General features: G+C 35.9%; 1 protein-coding gene across 3 annotated transcripts in view; it reads left to right on the top strand.

The window, feature by feature from the left end:
* The window catches only part of LOC139131901 (FERM and PDZ domain-containing protein 4-like), an 88,947-nt gene that overhangs the window by 31,525 nt on the left and 39,933 nt on the right, over positions 1-17,489 (top strand). For 2 of the 3 annotated variants that reach the window (XM_070698211.1, XM_070698212.1), the window contains exon 3: positions 10,316-10,432. Coding sequence is in view for 1 of the 3 variants with exons in the window: in XM_070698213.1 (XP_070554314.1) it covers positions 1,808-1,815; positions 10,316-10,432 (125 nt within the window). In the remaining 2 variants the exon portion in view is untranslated. Of the gene's footprint in view, positions 1-1,675; positions 1,816-10,315; positions 10,433-17,489 lie in introns of those variants that run through there. The other variant, XM_070698213.1, reaches the window with a different exon arrangement.

Here is a 17,489-nt window from a genome sequence, read left to right on the forward strand (position 1 = left end):
GTTGTTGCTTTGAGGGTGTTTTCCAGTGAAGCTTGAAATCAATATCGATTTGGTAGAAATGAAACCAGTCATGCATGAAATTAGCATGATCATACAAAGAAATGGACTACCCATTGGACCAATTACTATCTTCTACAAGATGGACTCGTGAGAGATAATGACCTGAGAAGTCGAAATTGACTTCATCATCTTGCCCAATTTTCTACATGTCATTTCAAAAGAAAACAACATCCGCAAATAGAGCAATGTAAGCTTGTTCCCATCACGCCTTCCTGTCGAGCTTTACAATCAATATTGATTCTTCAAAAATTATCACTCACATCATAGATGCATCGTGACATGATATCAAAAGAAATCAGCAGCCCATGTCAATTATTTTGTTCCGTAATGTGAAATCTTTCTTGTGGGTTTATAGGTTTGACAAAGTGAACCAGACAACTTTTGTTTTCTGAACTTTCTACAGGAGACACCCACATTGATTTAACACTGGTTTAGTACATTTTTTTGAAAATTGTGGAAGATAAACTTCACAATCTCCTAGAATTCAAGTGACAACACTATATTTGCATCGCTATATGTATGTAATAGTCTCTGTCAGTCCACACTCTATATGTCTTAAAAGTGCAGAATGACACATTGGTGATGACTGCGCTCCTCAACTATGGATTTATAACCCAACACTGTAAATACTTTGACAGATAAATGCCCATAGCAATAGGTATGAACGTTGAATTCCAGTGTCGATCAGTATAAATGTACAAACTTCGCTGACAATCCTGCTGACTCAGTGTTCAACAGCTAGGCCATATAACATTTACCTCAATATCAAACATGAAAAGTTAAAATTCATGTTGCACTTCAGATTTACATTTTGTAAAAGTTGATGTTCAACCCACATTAGAAATTTCAATATTTCTGCAGACAGTAATTCATATTTCTCTATGCACAAGAACACTGTAACCATAGCAAATACTGTATACAAGTCCTAAGTGATGTTGAAGTCATATGCTAGTTTCCCTAACCAGAATGAATGTGATGTCCATCTCTCAAAACATTTGTTCAATTCCCAATATAGTTAACAACAAAATCAGGGACGGGAAATCCGTTCATAGGACTCTATGAGATTGCCATTGTGTGGTATGTATTTTGATTGTTGAATCAGATTTGAACCAGCAACTCAACAGTAACCTAGCAAACAAGTATTCATGTATGCATGCAAACCACATGCAGCCACATCTACATGTCAAAAATGTCAGTGCATTACATTACCTCTTGTGTGAAAAGCAAGTTCTGATCAAACATGTAGACATAAAGGTGCATATACTAACTACTAACTCAGACTACGCTGCAACAAATACAGTGGGAGCAATGCTACAATTTACTGAAGTGAGTTCAACTATTATCTTCTGGGACATTGATCCTGTCTTTTTGCCTTTATAAAAGTTATCTGCACATGATTTGCCTAATTGGCATAGACCTGCTTGTTAATACCCAGTTGAAGATTGTACCACAAGTTCATTCTCACCTCCTTCCTGATGAAGTAGTTATACCCAGAATGCAAGACCCATTCACGTTCGCTAATTTGTATTTGATTTGCATAATTTTGCCTCGTACAATAGGCCACGATGGACCGTGAATAGGCCTTTAAACCAGTAGAGTGATCGCTTTCTAGCAAGGATAGTGTTGTTTGATAAACAGAGATGCCACTTGCCACAAGTTTGCATTGATCCATGTGAAGCAATGATCCAACTGAGCCATCATCAGGTGTACCATGGAGGATTAGTAATGTCACTATCATGATCCCGTGATGGATAGGTAAATACTATAATTTTGACTTTTTCAGTCTTCAAAACACGCAACAAAACAGATCAGGATACAGTATATTCCAGAACAGGAATATTGATTTCTTCTTCTTGTGTCTTCACTGCTATTATGTCCATCCATGGACGATGGGCAAGTCAACTTTACTTTTGAACAATACACCACAGTACGGGCAATGGATTTTCTTCTTTATTTCCAAGGCAAACCAGTGCATTGGTTCACTAAAGCGTACAATACAAGGTATTGATTGCCCGCCGGGCAGGTGTTCTGAATTTGGAAAGATTAAGAGATTCCTAACATAGCTGACTTTTATCCTGAAGTGTTACATGTCTTAGAGCTAAACTTAAAAAAATAACTATAATATTTTTCTGTCAATATGAATAGGCAAGGTAAAATACTTGTATCTGAGGAAAGTATATCATCATGTCCATTGATCAAGTTGACCTAAATTTTATGCCAATAAATTATACAGTGAAACATCTTGATAGAAGTCAGTGTTTGACCCAGACTCCACAGCTCTTACAACATGAAATCAATATTTGTCATGGTTAAATTGAGTTTATTTCCATGTATTCTTCCAATGATAAAAAGCTTTACTGTATATTCTTCCAATGATAAAAGTGGGGCATCTCTCGTGATGTGATTTTACATAAAAAAGATTCTATCAAAAAGTGCTAAAATATGATTTCAAAAGTCACCTCAAGGAAGCAGTTAAATCCCAATGCTTTGACTTTATGGTGTAATGTAGTGGTAAGTATTGATGTTAAGAATTACAAGATACCAATAAACTTGAAGAAATGTTTTAAAGAAAAAATGTCGTTCATTAATTTTGAAGAACAAAAATGATGAAAATGTAGTTATGGCTTTAGTCTCTTGAAATCATCCAAGGAATATTATAAGAAAGGTGATAGCTTGCGTCCAATAACAAATAAAATCAATGTCAATGTAATAGTGTCTTTAAGATGCAACTGTAAAAAATGTAATGGTACAAACCCACTTGATCTATTGAAACATATTAAGTGGTATTTAGATTTTATCCTGTCCCAGTATCTGGGAAAACTTGTCAATCTGTCTACTTTGTGAACAGATAGTTGCCATGTTTATGCAAATTTCCAGGTTCTTATTAAAATCATTGTGTATTACATCTGCATAAATACACTGCTACATTTTGAAAGTAGCTATTACTGTTGTTTATCTTCAGATGCCAAGCCTGGCCTTTTGCAATTTTTGGCAGGTTTTCTTCCAAACAACTGATAGAACGCTGCAAGGACACCACTTAAGTTAATGAAAAAAAGCTGCTACTCTTGTCCAAGTTAATTAATTAGTATTACAGAATTTTTATGAGCTAGGTTATCCACTATTGTGTGTAAGTTTTACACCATACCGCTGTCCTTCTACTTAATGAATGTATATCAGCTAATTTAACACAAAATGTCAATCATATGTAATGACATTATCTAATGACATATCTAATGACATGGTAAGTAAATCAGTCCATGAGAAATTCTGACATTAATACATATACACACAATAATGATAATAATAATAATAATTTGATTATTTACAAAGTGTCAAAATCCACATGAAAGGTACAATCAGAGATGAGTGAAAAGTACATAACAAATATAAATACAAATATTGGTAAATGTACAAAAGCTGTTTAATCAAAGCAAATCACAAGCAAATACAAAAATGTTAAAAGGTTTGATGAAAGATGTAGCCTGTATGATATTTCTATAGTGAGTGGCAAAGATAGTTTATCAACAGTGCAAAACTATCAATAAAGTTAAAGTAAACTTATCCCACTGTCTGACAGAACGGCATTAATGTCCCGTACATCATGACTTTCAAGTAAAAGTTGAACAGAGAAATCTATAAAAAGATCATCTTGGCATGAGGTACAGTAGTTACTAGGAACTGACAGTCCTTTCAAAGCAGTGTTGTACAAGATCTTCATGGGGTATGCATTCAAGTTATTTATGGTGAAAATATAATGTCATTCAGTAAATTCAAACATCAGTAACAGCGTCACACCAGGATGTGACACTGGATGATGTTTATGCTTCAATGCTACAGTTTTCAATACAAAATCCAGGGTAGGGGGTAGTGATGTAAGCTTTGTAAGGTAGGCACGAAGCAAACAGGAAATGAATAAGGAAGCATAAATGAATGGTTTTTCTTACCAGGTGATTGTTACCCTGGTTGTTCTCAGCCGCAAATAATTCACTATCACCTCTTTGATTAGAAATAGTATTTTACAAAAAACACACCTTAGGCGCGTTACATAAAATTCTTTGTTTGCCGTCCACGTGCCGACAGCTTTTCAGAGAAAATTAAGAAAACAATCACTATATTAACACTATTGCAAACAAAATTATTATTTTTCTAAAAAACAAATTAAAACTGAGCTTATGTCAATACACTTGTGTTTTTTGTCTGTGTTTGTTTTTGTCCCTTGCTGGCTGGTAGGTTTTTCGAAAATCCAAGGACAGCAAACAAAGAATTTTTCTTAAGTGGCCTTACAAAGAAAGGCACTGATTCATAATATTTTTGCGGCATTTTTTCTTCTTTTTTCATCGTGTTTGATGTATCCTGCAGAGCAACTCTGAGACCTCAGTTGTGAAATTCTCTTCATTGCTGAATGCCCACCCAGGGTGTAGATATAATACATCAATACTAAATTACTGCAAATTTTGCAATAGGTATTGGACATACTATTCCGGTGAGCTTTTGATCTATTCTTGATATCTGACATCCTGCAGTAAGATGCACTATACATGCATTTCACAAATAGAAAAAAATGAAAAAAAAATGTGAATTTATAGCGTCTATGTCCCTTTGATACAGTTTACCTTCAGGCGCATACAATACTTACAAAAGTTTGACTGTAGTTTCCATCATATATATTTGTTGTTTAATTATTAATTGCCAAGACTCAAGAACAACTGGGCCCCTTCTGAGCTGTAGCACATTTTAATGTTATCTTAGGGGGTATGGTTGTATTTATTTACCATGCAAGGTACCCTCAGTCAAACAATGATACACCAAGATTAGGAGGAAGAGGTGTGCCTATCAAAGGTAAAATGCACTTGAGGGGTAACATATATTCAGACACTCAAATTTTTACAATCTTTCCTGGTCCACAGCTTGTAGGGGCTCATTTTGAAGCTCTATAAGTGAGTTAAGTTTTCACAATCTTAGTTGTGAAAATCAAAGCTGTTTTGCCATAGCAGCCATGCTGAGTTTCAAAAGTTGGTAAAGTTTAGATAATTTGTTTCAGTAAACAAAATTTTGCTTGGTGAACCCTGATTTTGATTCTTCTTTTATTGAGAGAATGGTTGAAAGTTTCATTTGAGAAAGTTTTGAGCAAAAGCTTGTCTTTAAATTTTTGAGGCGCATACTGCCTTAATGATATGCCAAACATCATTAATAATGTGACTCCTCTCTAGCTGTTGGAATCAGATTTTTCATGCAGGGTGTTCATGCTCTGAACCTAGATGAAATCCTTAACTTTATTGGCTAATATATTGCATCCTCCATTAATCCCTTTTAAAGTCTAAGAGCAAAAACTCTGGACAGCAAATCACAAATTATTGATAACAAACCGAATCAGATGTCTTCATCACCTTTGTTGGTGTTCCTTGAATAAAACTCAATTACTAACTCACTTGAAAACTGAGACTATACATACCTATATTGACACACCAGAAGATTTTTGAATGACACTCTTTTTGATAGGGAAATGAAAAATGGTACGAGGTATCATTTTTCTGAAAATGTGTCCCCTGGCCTTTCTGCATGAGTGTATAACATCAGAAATGATGTAGAACATTGTACATTGTATTGAACATTGTACTTTTCACAATGTTCTGTTCACTTCTTCTGTCACTGAACAGAAATCTCTTCACTATCAAAATGTAAACAGATGACTGCATCAGATCTTTTCTGGTTGTAGCATTGCTTTTCTTATCATCATTGTGTAAGAAAAATAATTTTACTTCAAGTCTTTCTGAAGAAACAAACTTACAATAATCTCTTAGGATAATTATGAAATGTATTTTGACATTTCTTTGAAGTTGAGTGTATTAAATCCCTTAATTTAGGACAGTGTAGAAATGGGACAGAAAAAAAGTAATGCTTGCAAATATTAAAACTAGGTAGCAATCATCTTCATCGTTTTGTCTTTTATGGCACATAAATTTAATAATTGATGATTATGATGATGATATTGATGATGATAATGATAATGATGATGAATGACGTAAATGGCATCAGTGATTTTAAATGGATGTTGTTGATGGTAACACTTTTTGATCATAAATCATAAAGTTTTTAAGTATTCTTGTATTTTTCAGAATATTAATTTTCAATGTTCTTGTGAGGCTGTTTTTTCCATCTACAGAAATGAATGGGATTGCCACAGACAAGGCATACACTGCACTGTGCAGATAGAAAGCACATTACAATACCTCAGTGATATAACACATCTTAAGAAAGCATATGGGTTTGTCCGTGGCTAAACTACACCTATCAGGCATCCTGAGTGCAATTCCACCACAGTAAAATGGATACCCTAGTCAAGGACAAGCTGTTTACAAGTAGCCAGTTTACATCAGAAGGATTATGAACTGTCACTGTAGTCTGTAGTGAAAATTGAGGTGTTGACAAACAACTGAAGAGTTTGAACCACGGTCAGTCCATTAGTACAGTAGAATGACAACCAACAATATTTTCATACATAATATTTTGACCTAATAATTATTTACTCTATGATAACAGCCATAGAAGATAGCTCTGTAGTTGACACAATCTTGCCTGAATCATTTGCAATGTTGAGATAGTGAAATTAATTTGCAATCCAAGAGGAAAAAATCACTCTTGGATTGATGAAAAACTAGTCTAAGAGCAGCATATAATACATCACAATGAAACCTGTACGTCTTCCTGACAGTTTTCATTATGATATATTCAGCTGGTCTGCCAATGAGGATCTTAAATAATTTAGGTAATCAAACAGCCTTGTGTCATAGAAAATGAACTGTGTTCTGCCTATGCAATATTTATAATGTTTTAATGAAAACAAATTTGTTTCGCATGACAGAAGAGAACAGAATTAGTCTGCCAATGATCAAAACTTTATTTATTTCTAGAAAAATTCAGCAATACTTGGGGTAATTGTGGAATGTTATAAACACTTGAAGGTCAATCTAAGGACCTTTACAACATGCAATTCAGTGTATTTCAACCCTTCTTGTCAAATTATAATCCTTGGTACCTGTGTGTATGTGGTGCATGTAAGTGGACGTATACTGACCAGCAAATCAGATGAGCACGCTGACTGATTGAGGGTGATAAAAGCCTCATTGACAATGCTGCCAAAGTAAAGATATAAACGTTGGAATCTTGTCACGTGTATAAGCATGTGCATAGATCACTTCTTAGTACAGGCTGGCACCGAAAACTGTCTTAATTGTGTGGTTCAAGTAGAATTATACTATATTGCATGGTTTGATATCATTCAATATTGACTTCAAAAGGTGGTAGTGATACATGTATACCAGTTTTGAGATCAGTGGGAAACAGATTTTCATAGAAAGAGATTGGATCCAGCTAAATTTTTATTCGGCTCCCTTAAGTGTCTCAATCTTTCTTCTGAAATTCACGTCTGTTAAAAGTGCTTCCTATCATTATCCTTAGGCTAATTTTATCATATCTATTTATTTTCATTGTGCAATATATGTCATAAAGTTGATCTGAAATAATAATATCTCAAGCCAAGAACAAGGCAATTTTTGTGTAGAAGCAATCACATATACCGGTGTACTACAAAAGTTGAAAGCTTTTCCCTATTAGCAAACAGTAATGAATACACATTAATTTAAATAATACCCTCAGAAGAACCTATTCACTTTTTAAGGGGTCACAACTGTCAAACCTTCAGCAGGGACAAGTATAACGATGCTATGGACTGAATGTACACCTACACAATGTCGTTTGATATTGTTCTTGCATACATCTTTGCTGCCTTGGTAGGATGGTAAAAAAATTATGAATTGCCTAACCTCAAGACTAGATTAAATATGAACGTTATCTTTGCTCTGTGGACTAGTTTCCTTTGATGGTCTAAATAAATCATTTTGTGCTGCCTGTGGTATTTTAAATTTAAGTTTGCAAGTTTTGAAATGATGTAAATTTAATCATAGCATGAAGTGTTTTTATCATGTGATTTGTTTTCTTTGCTTCATGTATTAATTTTGCAGAATGTGCCACATTATCAAATGACTGCTTCCAAAGATGATCATGCGACTGCTGTCCACCAATCAGCAAAGTACATCTGATGCAATACATTAAGTGGTGATAAGATGTTTCTATCATGACACTTTTAAGTGTATAAATTAATTCTAGGAATTTTTTAAATGCACCTACAGTGCTAAATGGATGATTTGGTGTTTAGATGTAGTGGCTCAAAAGAGATACAGATTCTCTTTTCGTGCTGAAATCAGTAAACAAACTTTTTGAAAAGTGTACTTGCTCGACAAGATTGGCTTACCTACAGTTTTTAACATAGTGAGCATTAATATATCCAAATGCCGAAAACGTCAGTGTTTGAATTTACTAAATTGAGATTTTAATTCCAAAATGTCTGCATTTCATCCTGCCCAGAAGGGTCCAATTTTTAACTGATGCAAAGTAATTGAGGAATCCTCTATCCAAACATCCAATAAATGTAAAGCATTGATAAGGACAGATATATCACATTCATTAAGTGTCTGTAATAAGTATAGGTATCAATAATTCAAAATTTTACCTGCTCCATTAAGTTTAGTAATTGACTGTTTGAATGCGGCATTGTTTCAGATTGAGTTCGTTGAACCCTTCCACTTTACTTAATCTGATTCAGCTAACATTGAAGCAAACATCATTATAATTTCAACTTTTATTTGCTCACAAATCACTAATTGTTTAACAGGAAGTGAACTGAATCAACAGTGGTTACTTTCTATGTTTACCTGCTTGCCTTGACATCATTTTCTTTGAGACAGCGGTCATTATTAATCACATAAAAATATCATAAATTGACTTAACTGAAAAACAGAAAATTACCTGTCCATAGCTAAAATATTTGGAAAGCAGAAAGTATTTTGGAACTGCTTGGCGTGTCAAGAATATCCCATAACAAAAACAACGGAAATGACGACGAAGTGACGACTACATTGATATAATTACATTTAAATTACAAAATATATATAATGGATTACATAAAAGGGTCTGTTCGGTTGAGTCTCGATTGAAAATAGTGATCAACATACAAGCAAACATTTTAGTTTAAAAAGTCAATTTGTACACAAGAAAACACATTCAAGTAAAAATGAAGAATTTTGTGGAAACCATAATGTGCACAACCATGGTCAAATGATACTAATATAAGATGTTGGTTGTATTTTCAATAAATTGTCTAATAATTGTTATTCATTTAAATAATTGACTTAATACCAGTAAGTATTTAAATCTTCCTCCAGAAAATTAGATTGTAGTTCATATTTATTCATTTTGAATGTCTCTGAAATAATTCAATCTGTTGAAATATTGCACTCTGGCAGACTGACAATATCCTTGATGTTAGAACTCTCATTCCGCATGAAAAATTCAGCAACACACGCAGCTGACGCAAACTTGCGTTTCTTCACCCTAAAAACTGAGCGTCAGCTAGCCACAATCAAACCAGTGCCTCTGCAAAAAGTTATATTTAGTTTCGACAACTGTAGCAGTAATGATCACTTCACGAACATACAGCTAGCAAAGAGCCCTTACTATTAAATGCTAATGCCTGTGGTCTACTCTTCCCTTTGATGTGGGATGTTAATGTCGTCAGTGAAAATCCCAAGTTAATGACAAACTGAAACTTGAAAACCCCAGGTCATATGTTGAGTACAATGGTGTGCTATCATCCTTCAGTGCATTTTGTGACAAATGCTGAAATTTTTAGGTAGAATCACGTGCTGAACACCTGCAACTGTATAGCATAATTTTTTTTCAAATACTTCATGATGAATTTGTTTGACTTGTTTTATTATACAGTTCAATGTAATTACTGTACATGCTTTAACAAGTCAGCGCTGATAATAATTGCTTTTCCTAAGTTACAAATATTGCTTTCAGAATGGAACTTAGTGAAAGTCCCTGTGGAATCAATGGTTTTCCAATCTGTTTCCAATGACAAAAGGTGGTTTTAATTGCATCACCTGTGGTCAGGCTTATTCTAACCATACCAGTTGTACAACCGTTATAGCAGTGCACTAGGCCAGCATCACATATACCTAATATATTCAAATATACTTGAGATCAAAATATTGTTTTATCCCTGAACATTATGATTATTGACATTAATGAGGTTCCTGACAAAGACTCCTTCTAAATATCAAATATTTTATCAACATGCAAATCTCTGAAACCATTCAAAACATTTTGTTTCTTCTCTCTCTCTCTCTTGCAGTCACAATGACAAAACATCAAACTGGTTGCTGCCTGAGGTGAACTGGACAAGTAGACATGCATTACCGTATGGATGGGAAGTAGGAATTGACAAGAATGAAACACCTTATTACATCAAGTGAGTAATTCTGATGCATGTACATATCATTCAAAGGATGCTGGCCCGCACTTTGTTTTTTCAGAGCACTAAATTTCACTATTGATGCAGTCAAAGTTTTGATCCTATAGATTGCACTATTTTTGACCCATATGACAGTAATGACTTAAGGGTTTTACATCACTTTTAACTTTTGAGAGTCCCTGGGACTCCTGGTGTTAGAAAATGGGAGTCCTACATCAAAATATGGGGGTCCCAATTTATTTCACAAAAATGTTTTATAGTTTATCAATGCCATGGTCTTCACTGTGTTCAATTAGTATTAATTTGCATACACAGAGACAACAAGGTTCCATATTGTACATGGAGGGGTAACTATTGTGCAACACATGCACACAACTATAGGGCATATTCAACTGACTCTGTATAGTTTGAACCGCCTGTATAACTATAATGAAGAGTTGAAGACAAAAACACATTTCACTAACCTTTTTATCGATTAATTTTGGTGTTTGACCCAACTTACATTAGTTTAATTCACGTACGCGTGTGTAACTATCTGTGGCTTATCGAGTCACGGACTCGTACTACCATACATACTAGTCAATCCGTTCGCCAAGTTTGATCACATTTTTTGACAAGCACGCCACAAAATCCGCCACAAAATGGAAAGAAACCACTAAGTATCGAGAAAAAAGTTTCATGTCCGGTTTATTTCAGTTAAAAAAATGCGTAACACGTAGGAAATGTCTCGCAATGTCAACAGTTCAGAACAACTACATTTCATTTACAAACCGGGTCGACTGTTATGGCCGTCTCGCTTCAGGACGGCCGGAGGTCAAATATCAACAGTTTAAAGGGGCTTTTGGCAGTCAAACGCTTGAAAATTCACAAAATACACTTCAATTTAACCGAATCCTTACAAATTTCTCAATCTTGCATGTTTTGGACTTCGAAAACCTTAACCTCGGGTTCCATGTCGAGAGTTAGGCATCACACAGTGCCGCCATCTTGGCCGCCGATACGTTCGAAGTTCACTATCGCGATCGATTTGGTCACCAAATCGCGTCATTTTTCCATAAAATATTCTCAAAAAACTGTAAAATCTATCATTTCTATCACCCAGAGGGCAGTAGTTTGGCATAATATAGTTGTCTTCCGTGTCTACGGCATGGTAAAGCTTTCAAAACGTACGTACGTGTTTCGTTCAATGCACTGTGGCCGTATCCGCATACGGGTGAAACTGCAGACCTGATTAAATATTCATGAAAACCGCTGACCTCTTTTGAAGAAAGTTCGCATAAATTACTGGAATTTTCGATTGTTAGGCTGCATGATGTCATTATTTTAGTCCTTATATGGTACTAAACTGGGTTCAAAGGGTCAGGAATACCCTCCTTCTGGCTGAGTTCGGCAATGCATAGCTAAGTTAGGCATAAGCATAGAACGCAATCACTGTCGGTTTATATACCGACGTGGCGCTGAGAGCGAGAATGCCGTGTCGGTTTATAAACCGACGCGGCACTTTAAGGGTAAAGTACGGGGTCGGTAAGGTTTACTGGGATGTGTTTTACGTGTTCAGCAGCTTCGCAAGGTGTACACCAGCAACAGATATGCTGCGTCCCAAGGGACGCGTGGTTTAGTTTTTGAGGGGTCCTGCGTCCGGTTTTATGCGTAAAGGACGCAGAAATGCGCGTCATGTAAAACCCTGTGACTTAAAAAATGTAAACAGGTGGTATTCAAAATAAATTTACTTTTTGAGTCCAAACAACAGATTTTAAGTTGAAATCGCCAACTTAAAATCTATGAATGTAATGGGTGGCCCTGTTGCACACCTGTCCCAATTTGGTTACTGTGAGGGTTTTTTGGAACTAACACAGAAATATTGAAAGTCCTGTACAGCTTGAACCTAATAGTGCCTCTGTTGCTGTAATAATGTGGTTATGAATTCCATAACCTGTGTTAATGCCTAGAAATGGATCATGTCATTTACATATCTGCGTCCTTTGTTTTCAAGTTGTTCCAAGTCATCTTTCCACGTGCCTCAGCACACACCCCCCTCACTTTCACACCTCCCGATCTCTTACTTAATGGTACACCTCCTCGAACTCTGACTTTCACACCACCTGCATTCATTCATTCATTCTAATTTCCCTCCCGCTCATGTGCTGTTTCTCCTTTCATTGGCCCGTGTGCCAGCTATAGCCCACTTGCAATGCTGCTTGATTTTGTCAATTTCATCAGTGCATTGTTTTTCTAATGATTTACAAAATAAACACAGTAACAGGGAGGTGACATATGTTGTCACCACAGGGTTCATTGAGTAAATTGGTACCATGATGTCTTCCGCTTATGGCATTGTGAATCAGATATCACCAGCTATCGTCATGGCAATACCTTCTGTGACGCCCACTCATTATAGACACTGCTGTTGGCAGGCAAGAATCAGGTACCATGCATTTCATGGTGTGATGCGGTCCCACAAGGTTGGCTGTATCATGAGATTGTCCGCTACAATGCCTGCTTGTGTAGTTCATTCTCCCTCTTTTCCGTCATACCTTGTGTCATGATACATTTCCTTGGGCATTTGTAATTGAGGAAAAGAAATTTTCCGTTATTTTTGAATTACTGGGTAACGGTGGTTTAGTAAGGAGTTCGCACATTTATTTTGGCATTCCAGTAAAGTAGACCAAGATCAAAATGATATCCTATCATCACCATGAATGTGTAGAATTTAATGCATGCTTACAGGAGTGTTAGTGTTTCTGCAGCCTGGGAAATTCAGAGGACCACCAATTTGCATAACAATACATAATTTGCAAATAGCTGTGTTATGGTTGGCCAAACTATTATAATCCCCTAGAGAACCCTGGGTGTCTCTGAGAATCATGAATTTCACTGATTTATGTTCCCTGAAGCACTCATCAAGCAGGTTATCAGCAATACGGATGATTTATTATTTCAATCAAAAGCGATTCAAGCAAGTGTCATTGTCAGTTGGTGTGCAATATGCATTCATAGATTCAACTCTTTACCCATAATAGCACAATAGACAAACTTGCATGGAACTATAAACTTGTCTATGACTTTCCCTGTCTTGTAGCTTTCCAGCAGCAGCTAATTTTTTCAGGACAACAAATGAAATTGCAATATTACGTTATGCATAAGAAATATGCAATAATCAAGTCGCATCAGTCGCATTATAAAATTGCCACCAACTGATTTATTAAGACTACCAACAATTTGACAGTTGACTATGTGGACTTGAAATCAAATTTTAACTAGAGAGATTGATTTGGCCAAAATCAAATTCTATTGTACTTGTATATAAAGTAATTAGTATGATCTAAGAATTAGATATGAAAGAGTTAGAAACTTGAACTTCAGAAAGCATCAAGTGCAATATAACTCTTTTATCACAATGGTTTAGCCCAGCCCCGTTGTTAGCAGTGGTGATTGCTAAAGTGTTTACAGGGAATTAGGGTTGAACAGGTTACAAATTGGATTGAAAGCTTATTTTAGATCCAGGGTTTCAGCCAGAATGCGTGGTTTCAGAGCAATTAAAGTAATTCAGCAAGTCAAGCATTGCCTGTCAAATACTGAAGAGGAAAGTAATAGCTTTCTACAATGGCTTGTCTATCATGAATTTCCTGAACATTGCATGTGTTTAGACACTTGCCAGTACCCATTGACACAATCTGATTAAAATTTGATGTAGAGATGGGTTATGCTATCACATTATGGACTGCAAAAAAAAAAATACAACTGGATGTAACAAGTATATTTTAAAATGTCTCATCCCAAAATTACTTTTGACTTGTGCCGTAATTTTGGTTTTGTCATGAAGTGCCCTTTCAAAATATGTCAACCCTGTTATGATATCAGGGCTCGAAATTACTTTTTTTCCCTGGTAGTCCATTTGGGCTACCATTTTCTGAAGTTGGTAGCCCTGTGACATAGGCTGGTAGCCATGCATATTTTAGTTCAGGGGTATCGTTTTTCGTTAACTAGACAAGAAAGGGCTCTTTTCAAGATTCTGCCCATGAAGTGAATTTTCTAGTCATTTGATGTGAATACTTGCACACCATTAATGCCAAAGGAAACAGGTATAATGGACGATAGTGATACTCAAAAGTTTTGGTGACCTATTGACAACCCGTTTCGCTGTCAGAGGTGTATGCAAGTTTGATAATCGTCATGACAACAACACGACCTTCTCAGTACTGAGAGTACTGTAGCAGGGCTAAAACAATGACCCTTTGGATTCTGTGGTTGATACATTATGATCAAAATGCAACGAAAATGCGTTTTCATCGGCCATCATTTCCTGTGCCTGTCATTCAAGTACGTCAGTTCAGATATTTAATTTTTGTTGCAAAGTTCCACGGCAGGGCCGGTCGTCTTCGTAATTTGCATACAAAGTCAAAGCATGGCCTTTCTGTGTCAAGCTGGGTTTGACTGCATTTAGCTTGTCCCAAAGTGGCGGACCAGACTTTGCATGCGAGGTACTGACTGAATTTCAGGTCCCAGGCTTTGGTAGTCCATGTGGGCTACCATTTCATGGATTTTGGTAGCCCGGAGAAAAGTTGGTAGTCTGTGGGCGCGGGGACTACCGCTAATTTCGAGCCCTGGATATCAGTCATTTTTCATTATTTCGAGACTACCTCAGAGTCTGTGACTTTAATGAGGGTGAACACAATTGGGTCTGATTATAATGTCTGAAAAAAGTTCAGCAAATACTTGTAATCATAGATTTTAGACCCTACCTCATCTTCCTATCTACACAGCTTGGTTAGGTCAACGTGATAACCCGTCAATATGTTGTGTTATTTTGAGGGAACTAAGGTGTCTGACTGAATAAACATCCATGGCTAATTGATCCTGACTCAATTCTAACCCCAATGCTAACGAACAAGTACCCCACCTCTTTGTGCAATCACAACAAAGAAGCATGCGCATGTCTGTGGCATCTAGAGTGACATTGGTTAAACCTTTAGTGTTTGAGTATTGGCTGTAGACATCAAATACAGGAAACAAAATGGCGGTCATACGGCCATATTGGATTGCAACACAAAACAAATCAGTGTGTGTATGGATGACATAGGGAGACCTTTTATCAAGTTTAAAAGAAATTAATCAATAGGCATCTCTGAGAAATTTGTGTGCACGGATGTATGCATGGACATATACACATGACCAAATCTATAAGTCCCCTGGACTTTTGTCCATGGGGACTAAAAATCAGAGGTTTCCGTGCAAACTTTGGTACTAGAGAAACAAATTACCTAACATTTACTGATATTTGAAATTCGAAATTTCCACCATCCCAACGTTAACTCTATGGCATATAAAATTTTTGATTTTCAAAACACTAAGTCCATGAAAATTTTTCTTGCTCCGTGAGCTTTGAAATGAGTCCCCCATAAGTGGTAGATCCGCAATTAATTGAAAAAATTTCAGAGTCTGAATAGGTAGCTGTCCCTGAGGCGCTTTCCCTTGTTTCAGACTGCAACATAAAACATAACTTTGTGACAAATTATGAGCCTTAAGGTATAAAGGTTTGTTTGGCAATGACAAAAGTGAATTACTTGGCATGTTCTGATATGGTGCATGGTTTTAACAATCAATCATCTGTTAGCAGACAGAAAAGATGACATACAGTAATTGACGTCTGATGTTCTATTAAAACAGCGAAGTGAAAGAAAGTGAGGAATCCTGCTGAGAATTTCACTCAGCTCATCTGTCACTAAAATATTGTCAGTTTGAGTTTAATAATCACGGGGACATAATGGAAATCCTGTTTACATGAAGGAGTTTTCTTTCCGTATCATTCAAGTCTAATGGAAAGCATCACACAGGTCTGTACCTTACGTCAAAGAGACTTCTGGACAGAAACAGGGCGATTTATACTGATAAACTGCCTGACCAATATACTGCAAGAAGGATATAATATATGAAATCAGGTTGTGTTTACCATATCTATTTCAGTTGAGGCAAGCAAGATTTACGGTTTGTGTCTGAACTGCAAAACACACTTTACTTTAACTGTGACTGGTGCACAAGTATTGAAGTTTTCATCAACATTACTAAATAAGGAGTTTGATGTCACTTCTGCAGTAATGTCAATCAGTGGTACATAACATAACATTCTAGGATTATAGGTTAGACCACTTTGTCTTCATTTGGAATGATATATTTCACAATATCTGCTAACCATAGTAACATCCATTGCATAACAAACAACATTTGACCAATATGGTGGACCCTTGCAAGCACATCGGGAAAACATAAATTTAAATAGCTGAAAAATAAAATCAAACCAAACAGTGTTTCTTATAAATAGGGTGAGACTCAGTTTAAAAAAGTTCTTTTAATTCACAATATCTTAGGTTTTCAGTTGTTATCTGTGATTTATAATGATCATAACCTATTTTTGACCACATTGTCATTCAACACAAAGCAGTTATACACTTCTACTTTCAAAATACTCAAGCCACATTCATCACTTTTGCTTCATTTCTGTTGCCAATAACTTCAGTTTGCATCAAATGGGTTCTGAAAATATTTTTTTTAATATCCTATCAGATTAACAAATACCCTATTTAAAACATGGCTTACATCATGGCTTTTTGTAAAGATTTATCACTCTCAAAATCCTCCTCCCATTTGCTCTGCATATCCATGGAAACCGAGACATTGAGACATTCTCTGTGTTTGTAATAGTATATTAACAATAACCTTGCCGGGAGTAGCTTTCCTGTGTTATAGGTAAAATGTCAGAAATGTTTGTTCTTTCATCTTTTTCCGACTCCTTCAGTGATGACACTCCCAGTTTTACCATGCCCAAAAGTTTCAGGGTTGAAGCTTTCGGCTAAATAAAGTTTGACAACATCAAGGTTAATATTTCAACTTTGATGTACTTGAAAACTTGGAGAGAAAAAGTTTACAAAATGTCAGGGGACATCAGTGGATGTTTAAAATGGTATTTAAAGCAAGAAAATTCATTTTTTGTGATGAAAGGCATTCAAATTAAGCTCTTGGAGCAAACTGTGAAAGTGAACATCACAACAGGAACACG

Source organism: Ptychodera flava, chromosome 4 (assembly GCF_041260155.1).
Source record: "Ptychodera flava strain L36383 chromosome 4, AS_Pfla_20210202, whole genome shotgun sequence".
Classification (NCBI taxonomy): Eukaryota; Metazoa; Hemichordata; class Enteropneusta; family Ptychoderidae; genus Ptychodera; species Ptychodera flava.